Source organism: Bufo gargarizans, chromosome 1 (genome assembly GCF_014858855.1).
Source record: "Bufo gargarizans isolate SCDJY-AF-19 chromosome 1, ASM1485885v1, whole genome shotgun sequence".
NCBI lineage: Eukaryota > Metazoa > Chordata > Amphibia > Anura > Bufonidae > Bufo > Bufo gargarizans.
The window spans coordinates 187238411-187260124 of record NC_058080.1 but is presented as its reverse complement, the minus strand read 5'-3'; the positions used below and the strand labels follow the sequence as shown (position 1 = coordinate 187260124).

Genomic DNA, 21714 nt, shown 5'->3' with positions numbered 1-21714 from the left:
CAGCAGATTCAGCCAAAAATCCCCTTCAATTTTTTCCCGGTGGCATCACTGCCAAAATTGCAGTGGATCCACAGTATTTACTCCGCATAAGAACGTACCCTTAAACATTTGAATGATTAGTAAGATTAATTAAATGGGAGCTAAAATGGCAATTCTATTAATCAAATATTTTATTAAATGTATTTTTTACAATATTTATATATATTTTTAATTTGGTTGTGACTATCCTTACAATAAGCCATCATACACAGCATGCTGGCACTATACATACGCTTGTCAGCATTGCTATGCAGGCTTGGACCATCCAAGTGTCATTGTGGAGAGAAGGGATGAATGCCAGGTCTACTGTGGACAGATCCGCAGTACTCCATGAGTATACACCACATAAACCATGCTGTCTACTTTCTGATCTGTATTTCTTGGAGACTAAACATTTATGTGATGCTTTCTTCTTATTGAAGACAGTGTGTCATCTAAGTGAGAATGCAATATGACAACCTTCAGCAAAGGTTTTAGAACTAAAAAACTGTTACAAAATATGAAGCAAATTATAAACTGAACATTTTCATTACACACTATAATATAATTAATTCATGTAGCTTTGCAATACTTTTGCAATCCTAGTGCTAGAGCTTAACAAAGGAGTTAATATTTATGCCAGGAAAGAAACTACAATGTCGCTTTTGATACTTTGCAATTGCCTCTGAAGTTGCCAAGATTAGCAGAGGGATCCCAGCTCAGGTTCTGGCACACACCCTAACAAGCCATAGCAGTGTGCCAGGCTGATGTACAGTTGGCTCTGCTTTATCCATCACCATACGGATGACAGGTACTGCCTAAAAGTCTTGATTGATTAACGCACTGTAGATGCCTGGCAATACAAACACACACACTTGGAACATTTTTTTCTGCCAATTAACTTATGATTAATGAATATATATGCTTATTTGCTGTGCTCTGAGTGGCTGTGCTATACTTCATCATCGTTTGTCACATTTATACAACTTGTATAGTACCAGATGTATTAATTAAAATTGAAATATTAGTTAATTATGGTTTGTTTTTTATTATTAACATGTTCATCCCGATCTCATTGATAACTTACTTCTGACTTTGAATCTGTATTTTTTGTTTCCTGTAGTTGTGCTTTATATATTTTCTGTACTTGTATATTAATACAATAGGCCACACACATACAATGCCACATGCAGCATTGCCATTTATTAAGGCCAGTGTTTTATGCACTGGCCTTAATGTCTCTCTCCCACTGGCATCTTATGCACCACAATCATTGAGTGCCTCTCAATGATTGTGGTGCATAAGATGCCAGTTTTACGTTACACCAGTTTGATAAATGACCCCCATTGAGTTTTCAGGGCAATAAACACACATTTGAAACTTTTTTTTTTTTTTTTTCTGCCAGCCAACTTGTGATTAATGGATATTTGTATTTTGTTATAATCTAAGTGACTTTATGGTGATAAAACTTGCTATAAAATGTTATAGTCCATCAGCATTTTTCATATTTATACCACTTGTATAGTACCAGTTGAATGAATTCAATTTGAAATATTAGTTAACTATTGTGTGTTTGATTTTTGCATTCATAGACAAGACTTTTTCTATAAGTGTTGCGTTTGCCTGGCAATACAAACACACGGAGCAATTTATATTTTTCTGGCAGTAAAAATTGTGATTATTTCTTTTAAAGGACACTTCCATATTAAAGGCAAATTTTTAAAACAATATTCATAGAAAAGATTTAGAAAAGATTTTTACAGAATTGTTGTTTTTTTACATTGTGTCAGTACTATGCTATTGAAAAAAGAATAAAAAATATTGTCCTTCTGTTGGAGGCAGCACAGACAAATAAAAGTTCTCAATGGAAAAGTATGACTTTCGCACACAATTTATCTGAAGGGTAATCTTCATGATAGTAGTAAGCACAGAAATAGGATGACAGTATGACATCTCTATTGTCCTTGACCAGCCAAACTACTGGGATATCATATAGGAGTTGTGCTGGTCTGAGTCACTCCTCCCTAGTCTGACTGATGGTTTGACAATGAGTGTCAAGTAAGACTCTATGTTGTGCTAAAAGTCTAGACAGAAAGGATGTTCAAGAGCCAAGACAGGAATCAGTGTACTGTATATAAAGTGAAAAATTATATTCAGGGGGAAAAAAAACATCCACCCATTTTGCATACAAAGTTACATAAAGCACTCTTTGTTAATGTGTGATAAGAATATCATTTTTTGATGGAAGAGTGCCTTTTACAATTGCAGAATACTTTTGAAACCCTTCAATGGTTTGGCCAAAATAGGTTTAGGCTAAATCTCAAAAAAGATAAGGAAAAAGAACTACAACATGAGTAGAAAAGAGGATAGGGTGGTTCCACCAATGAAGCCATAAGAAGTTATGAAAGCAACCAGGCCTGAGCTAGGATGGGAGGACATGTGTTTGATCTATAAGATAGAATAGAAATAAATATATCGTTGCTTGTATTCAATGCTTGCATACCATTTTGACTTGTCAAGAAAAGATACCATGTTTAAACTACTTTGCATCAACAGGGTTAAAATGTTAAATGATATATTCATCATATTTAATAAGAAGAGTTATGAATTTTGTGGTATTAACTAATGTTCTCTACTTTGTCAAGGTGAAAGATTTCACAAAGTGTAGACTGTGGGGATTTGTGTGGATCTGCACCAGCCTTGGTTTTATTTCATACTCTGCAGCATTCTCACGTGGTGGAAGCCTTGCTGCCTGCTTGGACATGAAGCCAAAGCACATTCAAGCTTTGCCACAGAATCTGAGGAAGAACTATGTCACCATTCACACCAATCAGTCTTTTTACCTACCAGGAGAAAAAGTCCCTGGTAATTCATCATAGTTTTTATTTATTTATTTATTTATTTTACTTTTAATTTGATATACAGTATGTATATGCGTGTGTGTGTGTGTGTGTATATATATATATATCTACAGTACTATTCAAAAGTTTTTGGCTGATGTAGAAAAAATGTTGCACCGTAAGAATGCTTTCAGAAATAGAAGTTTTAAGAGTAAAAATTTACATTTAGGGCTCATGCACACGAGAGTATTGCTTTTTCAGTGTTTTGCGGTCCATTTTTTACGGATCCGTTGTTCCGTTTTTTGTTTCCGTTGTGTTTCCATTTCCTTTCCATTTTTCCGTATGCCATATACAGTATACAGGAATTACATAGAAAAAATTGGGCTGGCCATAACATTTTCAATACATGGTTCAGCAAAAACGGAACGGATACGGAAGACATACGGATGCATTTCGGTATGTGTTCCGATTTTTTGGAGGACCCGTTGACTTGAATGAAGCCAAGCACCGTGATTTGCGGACAAGAGTAGGACATGTACTATCTTTTCACGGCACGGAAATACTGAAACGGAATGCACACGGAGACACTTCAGTATTTTTTGCTGAACCATTGAAATGAATGGTTCAGTATATGTTCCGCATACTGAACTAAAAAAATGTCCAGTATACTGAACGCAAAATACTGTTGTGTGCATGAGCCCTTATTGTTCAGCACGACAATGACCCCAAAAACAGCTAATGTCATTAAAAAACTATCTTCAGTGTAAAGGACAAGAATTCCTGGAAGTGATAATATTGCCCCCAAAAAGCCCTGATCTCAATATAATCAAGGCTGTCTGGGATTACATTAAAAGACAGAAGGATTTCTTTATCAAGCCTACACCCACAGAAGATCTGTGGTTAGTTCTCCGAGATGTTTGGAGCAACCTCCTTGATAAGATCCTTTGAAAACTGTGTGTAGGTCTACCTAGAAGAACTGATGATGTTTTGAAGACAAATGGTGGTCACTAGGGTTGAGCGAACCCGAACTGTAAAGTTTGGGTTCATACTGAATTTTTGGATTTTTGGACTCCGGACCCGAACATTTCAGTAAAAGTTCGGGTTCGGTGTTCGGCGAGTTAATGGCGCTTTTTGAAAGGCTGCTGAGCAGCCAATCAACAAGCGTTTAACTCATGTGCCCTTAGAAGCCATCACAGCCATGCCTACTAATGGCATGGCTGTGATTGGCCAGTGCAGCATGTGACCCAGCCTCTATATAAGCTGGAGTCACGTAGCGCTGCACATCACTCTGCTCTGATTAGTGTAGGGATAGGATGCTGCTGCTGTGAGGGAGAGAATAGGACAGAATATTTAATCAGAAGTGCTTGTTAACTCAGCGATCTACCTAGATTTTGTTTTGTGGGTGCAGTGCACAATCTTTTTACCCTGCCCTGAGCCCAGGGACCCAGAAAAATAACTTTTATCCGTCTGTCAGTTAGGTGGGCGGCGGCGGCCATTTTATGCAAGTTCTATGCACCAGCACAGCATATGTGCATTTGTGGCAGTCAAATAGAAGCTTGAAATACTGCAATTATATTCTGGGTTTAAAAAAATCACCCATTTTTGGCAAGACCCTACATCTGTGGCTTTTGCAGCATTAGTCAGTGTGCAATTTAAGCTAGAAATACAGCAATAATTGAAAAAGCACCCTTTTTGGGCAAAATACTCAATTTTACAGCCCTTGCTGCATCTGTCAGTGTGAAATTCAAGCATTATATACTGCTGTCATATTCTGTTATTAAAAAACACCCATTTTGGGCAAAAACTAAATTTGCGGCCTTGTTTGCAGCTGTTATTGCGAGATACAAGCTTGAAATACAGCAATAATATCCTGGGTTTAAAAAAACACCCATTTTGTACTGCAATATTAAGTACTTTTGGCAAAGTACTTAATATTGCAGCCTTTGCAGCATCTGTCATTGTGAGATACACGCGTTAGATACTGCTGTTCTATTCTGCTATTAAAAAAAACACACCTATTTTGGGAAAAAAAATTAATTTGCTGCATCTGTCAGTGTGAGATACATGCGTTATATACTGCTGTTCTATTCTCCTATAAAAAAAAACACCCATTTTTGGCAAGATCCTAAATTTGAGAAATATGAGGAGAGCGTCAAATAAGGGACCTGGCCCCGGTCGTGGTGCTGCTGGTGGAGCTCCTGTTGCAGGGAGAGGACGTGGTCGATCTGTGCCAGCTACACGCACAAGTGAAACACCTTCCTCAGGTGCAAGTAGGCGACAGACCCTTCAGCGGTATTTGGTCGGGCCTAATATGGCTCTATGAATGGTGAGGCCAGAACAAGTACAGGCGATAGTAGATTGGGTTGCTGACAGTGCCTCCAGTTCCTTTACATTGTCTCCCACCCAGTCTCCTGCTGAAAGATCAGAGTTGGCACCTGCAGCCGATGTCCATCAGTCTTTCACCTCACCCCCTTGCAAATCAACCAAGCAGTCTGAGCCCCAAGTCATGCAGCAGTCTCTTCTGCTTTTTGATGACTCTGCTAGCAGGGTTTCCCAGGGCCATCCACCTAGCCCTGTCCCAGAAGTGGAAGAGATTGAGTGCACTGATACCCAACGACTTATGTTTCAAGATTAGTACATGGGAGGACCACCGCAGCACTTCTCGGATGATGACGAAACACAGGTGCCAACTGCTGTGGCTTTTTAAAAGTGTGCAGACCGACAAGGAGGGCAGGGGTGAATACTGGGTGGAAGATGATGTGGAGGACGATGAGGTCCTCGACCCCACATGGAATCAATGTCATGCGAGTGACCTGTGTAGTTCGGAGGAAGAGGCGCTAGTCGCACAGAGCAACCAGCACAGCAGAAGAGGGAGCAGGGTGCAAAAGTGGAGTGGCCGTCCCCTAGACAGTACGCCTGCTACTACCCACCGCAGCAAGGGACTAAGCACACCAAAGCTAGCTCCAAGGAGTTCCCTGGCGTGGCAGTTCTTCAGACAATGTGCTGATGACAAGACACGCTTGGTTTGCACGCTGTGCAATCAGAGTCTGAAGCGAGGCATAAACGTTCTCAACCTGAGCACAACGTACTGTCCTTAATTCCATCACTGGAGTGTGATCGTAAGATGCGACTTGTCCGTACCTTGTGCAGAATAGACATGTATACTGGCCTGGTATATCTGTAAAGAATAAATCAAGGCAGCTGGACTTACTGTAGATTTCTTGAAAACTTTTCACTCGTTCTTCCAACGAGCTTTCTCACTTCTGAGTGACTGTACAAGATTTCTCTGGGAATAAATATGTAACTGAATCAACATCTGGTAATTATACCCAGCATGGGGTCAGAGGTCATTATACCCATGTTGATCCCATTATCCTAATTGGAGTCAGTAGGTGATAATGACCTCCCAGAAAAAGGTGTCAAGACAACATTGTATGTGGCAGACAATAGATGACTAAACCCCCCCCCCCCCCGCCTCTATTCAAGCTTTCCTCATTGCCTATAATTACCAGATGTTGATTCAGTTACATATTTATTCCCAGAGAATTCTTGTACAGTCACTCACAATTGAGAAAGCTCATTGGAAGAACGAATGAAAAGTTTTCAAGAAATCTACAGTACGTCCAGTTGCCTTGATTTATTCTTTACAGATAGATACAGGAATGTATCTATATTGGTACCTGTCTCCAAAAGGGCTCACAATGTAGCTTCTCTATATAAAACTTGCATGTACATAAACACTAAAGCCAGTTACACAGGAGACCAAATAGCCTGTGCATGCTTTTGGAAGTAATGTGGAAGGAATTTGGAGTACCCAGAAGAATATCAACCAAGCTCAGTGTGTTAAAGGGTTTCTACCACTTGCTTTGCACCCATTTCGTTTTCAGACACTAGCGATCCGCTAGTGTCTGATGTACAATACAAGCTAAGTATTATCTTATTCTGTTCGGCCGTTTTCTTTAAAAAAGCACTTTTATATTTATGCAAATGAGCCTCTAGGTGCTATGTGGGTGTCTTTTCAGCAGCTAGAGGCTCCGTCTACCTTCAGAAACTGCCGCCCAGCTCGTCGCTCCAGCACACCCATCTCCTAGTGAATTCGATCCTCCCCCTGCTTCTGGCGTCTGAAATCTCGCGCCTGCACCGTCCGTCTCTGCATTCGGCGCAGGCGCAGTGGAAATGTCTGAGCAGGGAGCGGTCAGACATTTCCACTGCGCCTGCGCCGAATGCCGCCGAATGCAGAGACGGACGGCGCAGGCGCGAGATTTCAGACGCCAGAAGCAGGGGGAGGATCGAATTCACTAGGAGATGGGCGTGCTGGAGCGAGGAGCTGGGCGGCAGTTTATGAAGGTAGACGGAGCCTCTAGGTGCTGAAAAGACACCCACTTAGCACCTAGAGGCTCATTTGCATAAATATAAAAGTGCTTTTTTAAACAAAACGGCCGAACAGAATAAGATAATACTTAGCTTGTATTGTACATCAGACACTAGCGGATCGCTAGTGTCTGAAAACGAAATGGGTGCAAAGCAAGTGGTAGAAACCCTTTAAGGTAACAGAATATCATTGTCTCTTGATGCATTTCCTTCCATTTATAAAGCTGAAACATTACTGGTTTGGTTCGAAAAGGCATTTCAACCACTTAAGAAAAGGTCGACCTACAGTATATATTGGGAGGCATGCTATTTAAACTAGGAAGGGGGGGGGCAAAAGGGGGGGCAAAAGGGGGGGCAAAAGAGTGAAAATAAGAGTCCAATTGCCCCCCGAAACAATGCCAGAACAGGTCAGAAGCACAGAGGTTAAGAAATGATAAGCTCAGAGTCCTGTCTACAAATGCTCGCAGTTTAGGTAAAAAAATCTATGAACTTGGGTCAATAATGGCATCTGAGAATGTAGATTTAGTGGCTGTTACGGAGACATGGTTTAATGAAAGAAATGACTGGGACATAACCATACCAGGGTACTCTTTATACAGAAGAGACAGAGAAGGCAAGAAAGGAGGAGGAGTGGCCCTGTATGTGAAAGATAGCATTAAATCTAACCTAATACAAGTTGGTGAGGCCAACATAGAGTCAGTTTGGGTTACGTTGCAGATTGCTAATCATGCAGTAACTCGTGTAGGTGTGATATATAGACCACCTGATCAAGTTAAAGAACTAGATGATCTACTAGTTGAAGAAATAGCTAAAATGACAATGAAAGGAGAAGTTATCATTATGGGAGATTTCAATCTTCCAGATATAAACTGGAAAACCAAAATAGCAAGTTCTACCAGGAGTACAGATATTCTAAATTCCCTACTGGGGTTATCCCTACAATAAATGGTTGAGGAGCCAACCCGGAGGGAGGCCATTTTGGATTTGATATTCACAAATGGGGATTCGGTATATGATGTCATTGTAGGCGAAACCTTGGGATCTAGTGATCACCAGTCAGTGTGGTTTAATATAAGAACTGTGAAAGAGTCCCACCACACAAAAACAAAAGTTTTAGATTTTAGAAAAACAGACTTTTCAAAAATGAAATTAGTCATAAATGAGTTCTTTTCAGACTGGAACGGATTACATGGAGTCCAGGAGAAATGGGACTACTTAAAAGGTGCATTATTGAAGGCAACAGAAAATTGCATTAGACTTGTCAGTAAAAGCAAAAAAAGGAAGAGACCACTGTGGTACTCAGCAGAAGTGGCCCAAATCATTAAAAATAAAAAGCTAGCATTTTGTAATTATAAAAAAAAACCAGAGCAATGAAGACAAGGAAATCTACAAGATTAGGCAGAAAGAGGCCAAGCAAGTTATAAGAACTTCTAAAGCTCAGGCAGAAGAAAAACTAGCTCAGTCTATGAAAAAAGGGGATAAGACATTCTTCAGATATATAAATGAAAAAAGGAAATTAAAACAAGGAATAACTAAATTAAAAACAAAGGACGGAAGGTATGTAGAAGAGAATAAAGGGCTAGCTGGACTGCCTTAATGAATACTTCTGTTCAATTTTTACAAAAGAAAAAGAAGGAGAAGGACCTCCACTAGAAAGTATGACTATTAAATCGTTTGATGCATGTGTCTTTACAGAGGAAGATGTTCTAAGTTTGCTGTCTAAAGTGAAGACAAATAAGTCACAGGGGCCTGATGAGATACACCCAAAATTATTAAAAGAGCTTAGTGGTGAGCTGGCAAAACCGTTAACAGATTTATTTAACCAATCATTAGTAACAGGAGTCGTCCCGGAAGATTGGAAATTGGCAAATGTCGTGCCCATTCACAAGAAAGGTAGTAGGGAGGAATCGAGCAACTATAGACCAGTGAGTCTGACATCAATAGTAGGCAAATTAATGGAAACCCTACTAAAGGATAGGATTGTGGAACATCTAAAATCCCATGGATTGCAAGATGAAAAACAACATGGGTTTACTTCAGGGAGATCATGTCAAACAAATCTTATAGATTTTTTTGACTGGGTGACTAAAATAATAGACGGTGGAGGTGCAGTAGACATCGCATATCTAGATTTTAGTAAGGCTTTTGACACTGTCCCACATAGAAGGCTTATCAATAAACTGCAGTCATTGAGCATGGACTCCCATATTGTTGAGTGGATTAGGCAGTGGTTGAGTGACAGACAACAGAGGGTTGTAGTCAATGGAGAACATTCAAAACAAGGTCATGTTACCAGTGGGATTCCACAGGGATCTGTACTGGGACCAATTTTGTTTAATATCTTCATAAGTGATATTGCAAAAGGCCTCGATGGTAAGGTTTGTCTTTTTGCTGATGACACAAAGATATGTAACAGGGTTGATGTTCTTGGAGGGAAACGCCAAATGGAAAAGGATTTAGGAAAACTAGAAGAATGGTCAGAACTCTGGCAACTGAAATTTAATGAGGATAAGTGCAAGATAATGCACCTGGGGCGTAAAAACCCAAGGGCAGAATATAGAATATTTGACACAGTCCTGACCTCAGTATCTGAGGAAAGGGATTTAGGAGTAATTATTTCAGAAGACTTAAAGGTGGGAAGACAATGTAATAAAGCAGCACGAAATGCCAGCAGAATGCTTGGATGTATAGGGAGAGGTATAAGCAGTAGAAAGAGTGAAGTGCTTATGCCGCTGTACAGAACACTGGTGAGACCTCACTTGGAGTATTGTGCGCAGTACTGGAGGCCATATCTCCAGAAGGATATAGATACTCTAGAGAGAGTTCAGAGAAGAGCTACTAAACTAGTAGATGGATTGCAGGATAAAACTTACCAGGAAAGGTTAAAAGACCTTAATATGTATAGCTTGGAAGAAAGAAGAGACAGAGGGGATATGATAGAAACTTTTAAATACATAAAGGGAATCAACTCGGTAAAGGAGGAGAGCATATTTAAAAGAAGAAAAACTACCACAAGAGGACACAGTTTTAAATTAGAGGGGCAAAGGTTTAAAAGTAATATAAGGAAGTATTACTTTACTGAGAGAGTAGTGGATGCATGGAATAGCCTTCCTGCAGAAGTGGTAGCTGCAAATACAGTGAAGGAGTTTAAGCATGCATGGGATAGGCATAAGGCTATCCTTCATATAAGATAGAGCCAGGGACTATTCATAGGATTCAGATATATTGGGCAGACTAGATGGGCCAAATGGTTCTTATCTGCCGACACATTCTATGTTTCTATGTTTCTATGCTTATCATCCCAAAATTGTGTACAATGTTGTCAAATGAGCTTTCTTCCTTGGTCTAATTTTTAATGATGGATGATGGACCTCCTCACTCAGCATTGTGCCAACCACTAATTAACATCTAAGAGTATTTTTTGTCTGTAGGTGTTGGCAAAAATAGTCTTTCCTATTTATTCTGTTAAATATATAGATGACACATCATTGTTCAGCAAGTCCCATATCAATAAATTATCCTTGTGTTAGTGACAGGTAGTAAGCCCTCGTAGCACCAAACACCAGACAACACTAGAGCTTGGCCACTGACCAAATGTACAAATTGCAGCACAGTCTATAGCAGGTATATTACAACTTATAATAAGTGCCTTGACTGTGTGCTTTATGAGTTTAATGATATTTTGGTTCCGTAATTCAAGTCAACTGGCAATATAAAGTAAATACAGAAAAGATAAAAATGGTAATATTATAATCACTAATTTAATATATTGTAGAGGGAAATTTATATCCATTGTATTAAAGCCTATCTCTGGTGAAAAATAAAAAAAGACCTCACATTGCTCTGAGAGCTTAATTTTAATGCCTTTGTATAGCTTTTCTCTTGAAAGCTCCACTGTTTCTGCTGCAGACCTGTTGTTCTTTGTACTAGTGCCCATGCTGCTGGGATCACAGGCTTTATTAGCTGGCAGCTTCCTTATACTGACACATATAGCTTATAATTTTATATTTGGGGAGCATAATAATTTTTTATTTTTTTGGCCATATCTCTATCTGAAGAAAACAAAGTGTTGCAGACTCCTCACATTTCCTACTCTTCCCCATAGTAAATTGAATGCAGTGCTGAGACTGCAAGTAAATACATCTAATAAAGAGCATAGACCATTTATTTTTCGATTTTCAATTGAATATACATACAGTGTGCATAAGGTTTTTAAGTGGCTCATTGGAGTTAAGCTTCAATACCATTATCTTAGCTGTTGTTAATAACTGAGAACTATAACAAAGCAAGCTGCTATCATGATGGCCTGACATGGCTTTAAATACATCCACTATTAGCTATTTAATAATTTGCCCAAAGAGTGTGTTTTCTTACAAATCATATTCCTATATTTCTCTATGAATGTGATTCAATATAGCTGAGTTACACATAAAAAAAAAACTATCATAAAAGATGCAAATGTGTGTAACTGTCTGCTTATTCAATCATCTAGGCCTGCCATTGACTTTCATTTTAAGAAAAATGTATACACTAACACACATTGTAGTTGTAAATAATGATGCTGCCACATTAGGAGTTTTGGGGGCAATTTTTGGCTTTTAAAAAATGGCATGAATTTCTAGCATTTTTATGCGTTGTTTGGTGTGCCTTTTCTAGTCAACCAGTGTTTTACTTGTGGTTATTTCAGATTTTTTTTTTTTATAGAGAAGTCTATGGGAAAAGGCATGAAAAAACACTACACCCAGAGCATTCTCTGATGTGAAAAAATGGGACCAAAAACCCAAAGGAAGCTGTCTTAAAACACTACTAGAAACCATGCAGTAGGGTGTTTGATCATTCCCTATTCGCCACCATGTAATGTCTTGCTGCAGTGTTTTTTGCATACAAAAGTTGTTTGTGAAAATGCATGTGCATAGGAATTCTTCCCATTATATTTGAAGGAGCAAAACTAATCTTCATTATGTCAAATGTAAATACAAAAAATATTGCTGCCAAAGATGTAAACAGTCCAAGACGTTATATAGCCAAATAAGTATTAAGATAAGTTTTCACTAAGATCCAAATTTTAAATCTAATTTTATGTTTTGGCTGAAGATCTGATATAAATAACTGTGATAAATATTCAGTAATACAGAAAATGAGATGTAGAAAATACATCTTCATGGGAAAGTTTATACCCCCAATATACTGTTCACTGGATCATAGTTTTCTAAAATCTTGGAGGATTATGAGCTGAAATATTGAGGCATTTAATTCCTTGCTATTTCTCTGCAGTTACTTTGAGAAGTACAAGAGATTTCATGGGCTTTTTCCTTCAAGCTCGCAGAGTATCGAATGACCAAGTTGCTGGGTCTTTTGTGTTCATTCCACCTGGCTCCAAACTACTGCGCTGCTTTGAAGATGGAGACACAGTGACCCATTCAGACAAGTCCTTGAAAAGAAATCTGTCCTTTGTGTGGAAATCACCTGATCAGCCTGTGGGAGACATTAAATTCTTGTGAGTGTGCAAAAGACATATTCAGTCATGTTGCGTTTGTGTTCTTTAAAGGATATGTACACCTTAAGGGGAATTTTTTTTTATAATTGCATTTAACAAATTTAGGGTTATAAATATTTTTTTAAATTGGTCTTTATTAAAAAATATTGAGCCTTTCTGTTTTTCTAGCTGTGTGCATCCTACTATTACTTTCCGGTCATTTAATAACACTTATTTCTAAATTACTAAGAGGTCATAAACATTTATTACATGGGCAGATAAAGCAGACGCTTGCCGGGAGGGAAGCGTCCCCTCCCGTCAATCGCCTGCTCGCTAGAGGAGGAGACTGCTGCTATTGCATGCAGTGATCTCCTCCTCAGTATAGGGATAAGCGATCTCTAAAGCATCACTCGTCCCTATACTGTCTCATTGTTTGCCAGCAGCAGAGCACCTATTAAATGGCATGATCTGCTAAAAAAAAAAACCAGGATTTTTTAACATGTTAAAAGATCCTGATTGCCCAATGAATGAGCATTTGCTCATAAGGTAATCCACGGCAGAATTACACTGCCAGATTGCCAACAATCATCTTAAAGAGGACCTTTAATGGGTCCAGACATTATGAAATTAGTAGCAGGTCATGTAGGGCATACAGCAGGGATCTATAAGCGCTTACTATTTTTTCTGGGCGCCGCTCCGTTCGCCCGCTAGGCCCCTGTTGAATCCCCCCGCCTTGTATGCTAATGAATAGCATCGGTACAGGGAGGAGGAAACTGCCCTGTTTCTCAATGGGCGTCTCCTTCTCCCTGGCTGTAGCGTGGTCCAATCACAAAGGAGAGCGTCACAGCCAGGGAGAAGGTGAGGTTTTTTCTCCCTGGCTGTGACGCTCTGAGCAGAAACTACTGTCTTATTAATTTTGATGCACTCAATAAGGAGACACCCAACATTAGGTAAGTCATGCTAAGTCAACCAAAGAGGAACTTTGTTGCCGCCTCCCGAATGAGACTTCATTGCACCAGTAATCTTCTTTTTCTCATTTGTAATTTAGTTGATTGAACTTCATAATTATATAATCATACAGGATACCCAGGATATTAGTAGTTCCTAGTGCACAGCGAAAAGCAATTACATCAAATGTTTCCTGATATTGAGGAGGAAGTTTAGACCATTCCTCCCTGTAAATGTGTTTTAGTTGGTCCTCACTGTAAATGTGCTTCAGTTCATCAATATTTCTGGTATGCCTTGTGTTCACAGTGCTCTTCTGCATCTGGCAGGCACAGCTGTCAGAATACTCACCAAGGTCCCGCACCATCTCTGGCGGTCCATGCTGGCATCCTCCTGAGCTTTCCCAGCATGCACGGCTAGGCCTTATCAGCCTGTACTTCCTGACTGTAACCTCTCTACTAGGGCATGCACATGCATTCCTCTCTGCCTCTTTAAGAGCCAGCACACACACGCCCTCATCTGACCACAGCCTATGGGAGCTTTCCTATGGGTTTATAAGGCACCTTCCCCTTTGGGAGGGTGCCTGTGCCATAATTCTGTCTGTTTGCCCAATACTAATCTCTGCCTGTTTTCCAGATGTGACCCTTTGCTGCCTTCTCTCACCTTTGGAGTGCTTATTGGACTGCTTATATGCTGCCTGCCATGATCAATGGACTGTTTATCTGATTGTTTGTATGCTGCCTGCCATTTCCTTGGCTTGGCTCAGACTATGGTTTTCCCTGATCCTTCTTTGCTCTGCACAGGTGTGTCACTGAACAGACACTACTCCAGTAGGTAGCGGCCTTGTGCTTCTTCTGCGGCCAGATTACGTGTATAGGGGTTAAAGGGTGAAGACCAGGGGTCCACTAGGACAATGCCCTTAGGAGTAACCTCATGTCAAATCGGTTCAGTGACACAGCGGATCCACATCCGCTCTTGTTACAACTCTGACCTTGCCATTCCAAAACACAAAACTTTTTTTTCAGCCATCGTTTAATTGAGTTACTTGTGTGCTTTGGTTATTTTTTTTACATTATCCAACGTATCTTCAACTTAAGGTCATGGTCTGATTCCCGTACATTCTTCTACAAAATGTTTTTTTTTACATCCCATGATGCTCTCTCTACCATGCTTCACAGGTGGAATGAGGCTTTGTGTTGGTATGCAGTATTTTTTTCTAAACACAGCATTGTACATTCATGCTAAAAAGTTCCACTTTTTGTCTAATCTATTCTTAGAACATTTTCCCTAAAGCACTGGGGAAGATGTGCTGCAATGTTGGTTTTGTTTTATGACACTGTGTTTGTAGATAAAAGAACACCAACACCAAAACCTCTTCTCAATTATGAAGTGGCATGGAGGGAGCATCACAGTTTGGGGCTGCTTTGCTGCCTCAGGGCATGGACTCCTTATGATAGAGCAATGAATTCTAAGAAGTATCAAAACATTTTTAAGGAGAATGTAAGGGCAGCATTTAGTGTTGAGCAAATCAAAGTTAAATTCAGATTTCCTCGCTCTTTGTGGTAACGAATCAATTTTCCCTGAAATGGCGGTAAAAAAAACATACTCGCCTCATCCATTTGCATGCGAAGAGGCCTTCGTGGCCATCTTGATTGAAGATACTGCGTATGACATCACCAGACCAGCATGCGTAATGACATCATCACGTCACCATGCGAGATTTCATGCGAGTATTTTTTTTAACCCTGATTAACCACTGAAAGACCTAAATGATAGTCTCACTGTTTCCCATTATTGCGCCCGTTACACACAAAGAAATGCGCTTCATGACAAAGTAATTCATCACAAAACGACTTCTTTGTGAAATTCAGCGAAGCAGCCAAATCTAATTTTCCTTAACTTTGCTCATCTCCAGCAGCAGTCCATGACCTCATGCTGAAGAGACATGGGGTGATGCAACAAAACAATGACCCAAAGCACACAAGTAAATCAAAAAATGAATAATTGAAAAGATTTATGTTTTGGAATGGCCAAGAGACCTGACCTTAAACCTATTGAGATACTGTGGCATGACCTGGAGAACTCTGTGCATGCAAGGGATCCCAGAAATAACTGATGAACTGAACCACATGTGCAGGGCGGAATGGTCCAAAATTCCTCCTCACTATTGTGCAAATCTTATTTGCAGTTTCAGGAAATGTTGTCATTGCTGTTAGGGAATCTACAGGTTATTAAATTATAAAGAATTAAAAAATGTTCCTTCTGCTACTCAAAATCTTTCTTGTTACAGCATGTTCCTGTGCTTTCCACTGACTCTATAAAATGACCAAATGAATGAGAACTGCAGACTAGACTGTTTGGCTAAATGTATATTTCAAAAATTGATTTGAATCCCCAAAAGATCACTTTCACCCATCATTCAATACAGACCAAAAGTTTCTTCTCATTCAAAGAGTTTTCTTTATTTTCATGACTATGAAAATTGTAGATTTACACTGAAGGCATCAAAATTATGAATTAACACATGTGGAATTATATACATAACAAAAAAGTGTGAAACAACTGAAAACATGTCATATTCTAGGTTCTTCAAAGTAGACACCTTTTGCTTTGATTACTGCTTTGCACACTCTTGGCATTCTCTTGATGAGCTTCAAGAGGTAGTCACCTGAAATGGTTTTCACTTCACAGGTGTGCCCTGTCAGGTTTAATAAGTGGGATTTCTTGCCTTATAAATGGGGTTGGGACATCAGTTGCGTTGTGGAGAAGTCAGGTGGATACACAACTGATAGTCCTACTGAATAGACTGTTAGAATTTGTATTATGGCAAGAAAAAAGCAGCTAAGTAAAGAAAAACGAGTGGCCATCATTACTTTAAGAAATGAAGGTCAGTCAGTCCGAAAAATTGGGAAAACTTTGAAAGTGTCCCAAAGTGCAGTCACAAAAACCATCAAGCGCTACAAAGAAACTGGTTCACATACGGACCGCCCCAGGAAAGAAGACCAAGAGTCACCTCTGCTGCGGAGGATAAGTTTATCCGAGTCACCAGCCTCAGAAATCACAGGTTAACAGCAGCTCAGATTTAGAGACCAGGTCAATGCCACACAGAGTTCTAGCAGCAGACACATCTCTAGAACAACTGTTAAGAGGAGACTGTGTGAATCAGGCCTTCATGGTAGAATATCTGCTAGGAAACCACTGCTAAGGACAGGCAACAAGAAGAAGAGACTTGTTTGGGCTTAAGAACACAAGGAATGGATATTAGACCAGTGGAAATCTGTGCTTTGGTCTGATGAGTCCAAATTTGAGATCTTTGGTTCCAACCACCGTGTCTTTGTGCGACGCAGAAAAGGTGAACGGATGGACTCTACATGCCTGGTTCCCACCGTGAAGCATGGAGGAGGAGGTGTGATGGTGTGGGGGTGCTTTGCTAGTGACACTTTTGGGGATTTATTCAAAATTGAAAGCATACTGAACCAGCATGGCTACACAGCATCTTGCAGCGGCTTGCGTCCGGTTTGCGTTTAGTTGGACCATCATTTATTTTTCAACAGGACAATGGCCCCAAACACACCTCCAGGCTGTGTAAGGGCTATTTGACCATGAAGGAGAGTGATGGGGTGCTGCGCCAGATGACCTGGCCTCCACAGTCACCAGACCTGAACCCAATCAAGATGGTTTGGGGTGAGCTGGACCGCAGAGTGAAGGCAAAAGGGCCAACAAGTGGTAAGCATCTCTGGGAACTCCTTCAAGACTGTTGGAAGACCATTTCAGGTGACTACCTCTCGAAGCTCATCAAGAGAATGCCAAGAGTGTGCAAAGCAGTAATCAAAGCAAAAGGTGGCTACTTTGAAGAACCTAGAATATGACATATTTTCAGTTGTTTCACACTTTTTTGTTATGTATATAATTCCACATGTGTTAATTCATAGTTTTGATGCCTTCAGTGTGAATCTACAATTTTCATAGTCATGAAAATAAAGAAAACTCTTTGAATGAGAAGGTGTGTCCAAACTTTTGGTCTGTACTGTATGTGATGATATTAATATCATATATATTCTATAGGATTATGACGACCACACATGAGATAAAGAAGATTACTTGTTACAGATACAATGATGCTATGGAGTCTCTTTTGAGGGCTATAAAGTTCCACTTTTTGAGTTACAACATTACTTAAAGGGGTTGTCCGGGTTCAGAGCTGAACCTGGACATACCCATAATTTCACCCTGGCAGCCCCCCTGACTTGAGCATCGAAACAGTTCATGCTCCGATGCTCTCCTTTGCCCTGCGCTAGGTCGCGCAGGGCAAAGGCTCTTTTGTTTACAAACACACACTGCCGGGCGGAAGTTCGGTGACCTCATCGGCTGTGATGAGGTCTCTTATGGGCTTTTTTCATCCTTAATTTACCAGTGCATACAGCAGTTTCAAACAAAAAATAGAACAACAAGCAAAAAATAGAAAATGTGCGACAAAATGTTTATTATTAGGCATCTATTAATCAACAGTAAAAGGATTGTGCAGTGCAAAGATATTGATTACCTATCCTAAGCATACGTTAACAATATCAGATCGGTGAGGGCAAGGGCGGACATACCGCTGTGCAGCTGGTTCAGCTGCACAGGGGCCCAGCAAGGGAGGGGGCCCATCCCGGGAGGGGGCCCATCCCAGTGCCAGCAGAAGTGTTTTATTTTTGTTATCTCATCATATTTTTCATTCCCTACCTCTGCCAAAAGGGTAACCTGGGCACCTTGGTGTGGAGGTTGGGAGGGGCGGAGTTTGGGGGGGCCTGATTAGCACTTACTGCAAATCTGCTGCCGGTTTGTGTCTACACTCCATAGCTGAAGGACCTTCGATTACATCATAGTCATGTGATCTTTTCAGGAGTGGAAGTGGAGGTAGGACCTGTGACGAGGTCACCGTCATGTGACCAGTGCAGAAAGAGGCAGCGCTTAACAGTGGAGACCTGTGATGCCATGGAATTAATGTAAGTGTCAGAGAAATGCTGGGAGATATGGTTCTCCCCATTATACCTCCTCCCTGCTTAGTGGGAGGGAAATATGTTATTTAACTGGGACTGTATGTTAGAGGGGCTGAAGGGAGTGGAGGGGTGTCAGTTACATAGGACTGTATGTTATAGAAGACTATAAGAAAGATATGTTTTTTACATGGGACTGTATGTTATAGAATATTGGAGGGAGATGACTGGTGTTATTTACATGGGACTGGATATTTTAGAAGACTGGAGGGTAAGGAGTGATGTTATTTATATGGGACTATGTGTTGGAGGGGGGTGAAGGAGGGGATTTAAGTTATTTACATGGGACTGTATGTTATAGAGAACTGTAAGGAAGAGAAGTTATTTACATGGGACTGAAAGGAGAGGACTGGTGTTATTTACATGGGACTGCATGGTATAGAAGACTGAAGGGAGAGGAGTGAAGTTATTTACATGGGTCTGTATAGTATAGAAAACTGTAAGGAAGATAGGTTATTTACATGGGACTGTATCATATAAAAGACTGGTGGGAGCTGACTGGTGTTATTTACATGGGACTGCATGGTATAGAAGACTGGAGGGAGAGGACGGGTATTATAATTTATGGGGGCACTACAGAGATTATTATAACTCCGGGGGTTACGGCAGGAGGTATTATAATTACAGGGGGCACTGCAGGGAACATTATAAATACTGTGGGCAGTGGTGGAGGACATTGCTACTACTGAGGGCTCTATAGAAGTGCCTTATAGATTACAAGAGGTGCCCTATATGGAGGCCTTATTAGTACTGAGGGCACTGTAGGGAGCCTTATTACCACTGGGGATACTATTTAGGGGTGGCTTCCGCTTGGCAGTGAGCCTGGTAATGTCACTGGCACTAATGGACATGCTTTAGCCTGTAAAATGGCTAGGGCAGCGCTAAAGCCACCCATCAGTGCCGGTCTGTGTTGGGCCCATGTTTATATATGCCTTCATTATTGAGAAAAAAAAACAATATTTAAATATAGGCAAATGATCCTCTAGGAACAACAGGGGCATTACCATTACACCTAGAGGCTCTGCTGTCTCTGCAGCTGCCTCTCCCTGTCTACTTTGACAGAGTCTGGCAGTGAAAATGTCATCCCACCGGGCCATGTTAAAGTGTAGATGGCGCGGCAGTTACAGAGAGAGCGGAGCCTCTAGGTGTACTGGTAACGCCCCTGTTTATATAAAATAAAACATCATAAGATGTTTTATCATAAGAGCATGGGACCAACACAGATGCCTTCAGCTGCCAAGCGCACACATAACAGGTCCAAGTGTATGAGGGAGTCCTGAGGGATAGCTGAAAGCCTAGGGAGCAGTTTACCATCAGCTATTGACTTTATTGGGGGGAGAAAGCTGGCACTAAAGTGCCTAGGGCAGCATCAAATCTAAATATGGACCTGGCTCCACAGCAGTAGCAGGACGTTGTGTCACACATCACACTGCTGGTCTGTGTATGGGGAGGAGCGGTGCGGCCGGGAATCTACTGTGCTCCTCCTCCTACACAGACCAGCAGAGCAATGTGTGACACTACATCCTGCTACTGCTGTGGAGCGCCAGCGGCTGAACTGTGATCATGAGGAACATAGCTGACCATTACTACTGTGAGGGGGCACATGTCTGACCATTACTACTGTGAGGGGGCACATATCTGGACATAACTACCATGTACTATGTGGGGTCATTAAGGGGACTGGGTGTGTATAGTAATGCTTTGGGCAGAGTTAGAGGCGTGACGTAGTATGAAAAGAATATATATACATATTGTAAACATATTCACAAGATGTTTTTTATTTGCACATATATGTTTATATTTGTATGTGTGGTTGAGGGGGGAGAGGCCCAGGTACATCCCTTGCACAGGGGCCCTTTGCTGCCTGTGTCCGCCCCTGGGTGAGGGTCTCCCAGCACCCCCACCAATCAGCTATTTAAACGGGTAGTGATACTTGTGCGAGCACTGTTTCCATATGTGGCACAATGTAATTACAACTGCTCTTACCATTCAAGTGAATGGGACAAGTAATTGTAATTACTGTGCTGCTGCAAAGGAGATGATGCACAGGTCATTTTGAAGAAGAAGCAGCACTTGCATGAGCGCCTCTATCCCTTCAAACAGCTGATTGGCAGGGGTGCAGGTAGTCAGACCCCCACCCATCTGATATTGATGGTCTATCCTGAGCATAGGTCATCAGTATCATAGCACTGCACAATCCCATTAAATGGTTATTCCCATCTAAGCCTTTCATGGCTGAGATAAGAATAACCTTTATAAGCCTTGGCCTGAGGTGGGTAGAATAATGGAAATAGTTGAATGGGCTTTGATATACTGTTTTTGTAAGTGAATGAGAGCTATGCAAACAGTGCAGCACAGCGAGCTATGCTGTATCCATGTGCTATGGAGTTTTGCACAGAGCACTAGACTGTTTCCGCATTTTGCGAACCGTACATCGCAGGCACTATAATAAAAAAAATGCCTAATCTTGTCCACAATTGCGGACAAGAATAGGACATGTTCTATTTTTTTCGGAAACGGAATTGTTGATCCGGAAGTGCTGATTTGCATTTCCGGATCCGGGCAGCGCATCGTACGACCCCATAGAAATGAATGGGTCCGCAATTCCGTTCCGCAAAATGCGGAACAGAATTGCGGACGTGTGAATGGAGCCTAAGCCTGGCTACCTCTGGCCGATGCTTATGAGGGTTATTCTAATCTCAGCCAGAAAAGTTTGAAATGGGAATAAGCATTTACGCTCTCACGTTCACTACTTTTGGATGCAAAATTTTAAACTGGTACCAGAACCTCCCACTAGCATCATTAGTAGTGGCTAATTAAAATACAGCTAGTGCTATTTCCTTCATCCTTGATTTCAGTGCCTTGGTATCTCTAACAGTGATGGCCAGTTCGCATTGTTCGCCCGCGAACACATGCGAGCTGCCATCTTTTCTCACAAGTCCAGCGAGGCACAGTTAAGCCCTTACCTGTGCCTGTGCCACGAGCCGGTCTGAAACAAATGCGGTCACCGGGAGCAGGCAGTTCC

The 21714-nt window shown here is 41.0% G+C and overlaps 1 protein-coding gene across 1 annotated transcript in view; it reads left to right on the top strand.

Annotated features, from left to right (window-relative positions):
- The first annotated feature begins 2621 nt into the window (after window positions 1-2621).
- The window catches only part of REELD1 (reeler domain containing 1), a 36066-nt gene continuing 16973 nt past the window's right edge, over window positions 2622-21714 (top strand). Inside the window, exons 1-2 of the mRNA XM_044277068.1 lie at window positions 2622-2883; window positions 12504-12726. Of these exons, the coding sequence (XP_044133003.1) occupies window positions 2622-2883; window positions 12504-12726 (485 nt within the window). The remainder of the gene's footprint in view (window positions 2884-12503; window positions 12727-21714) is intronic.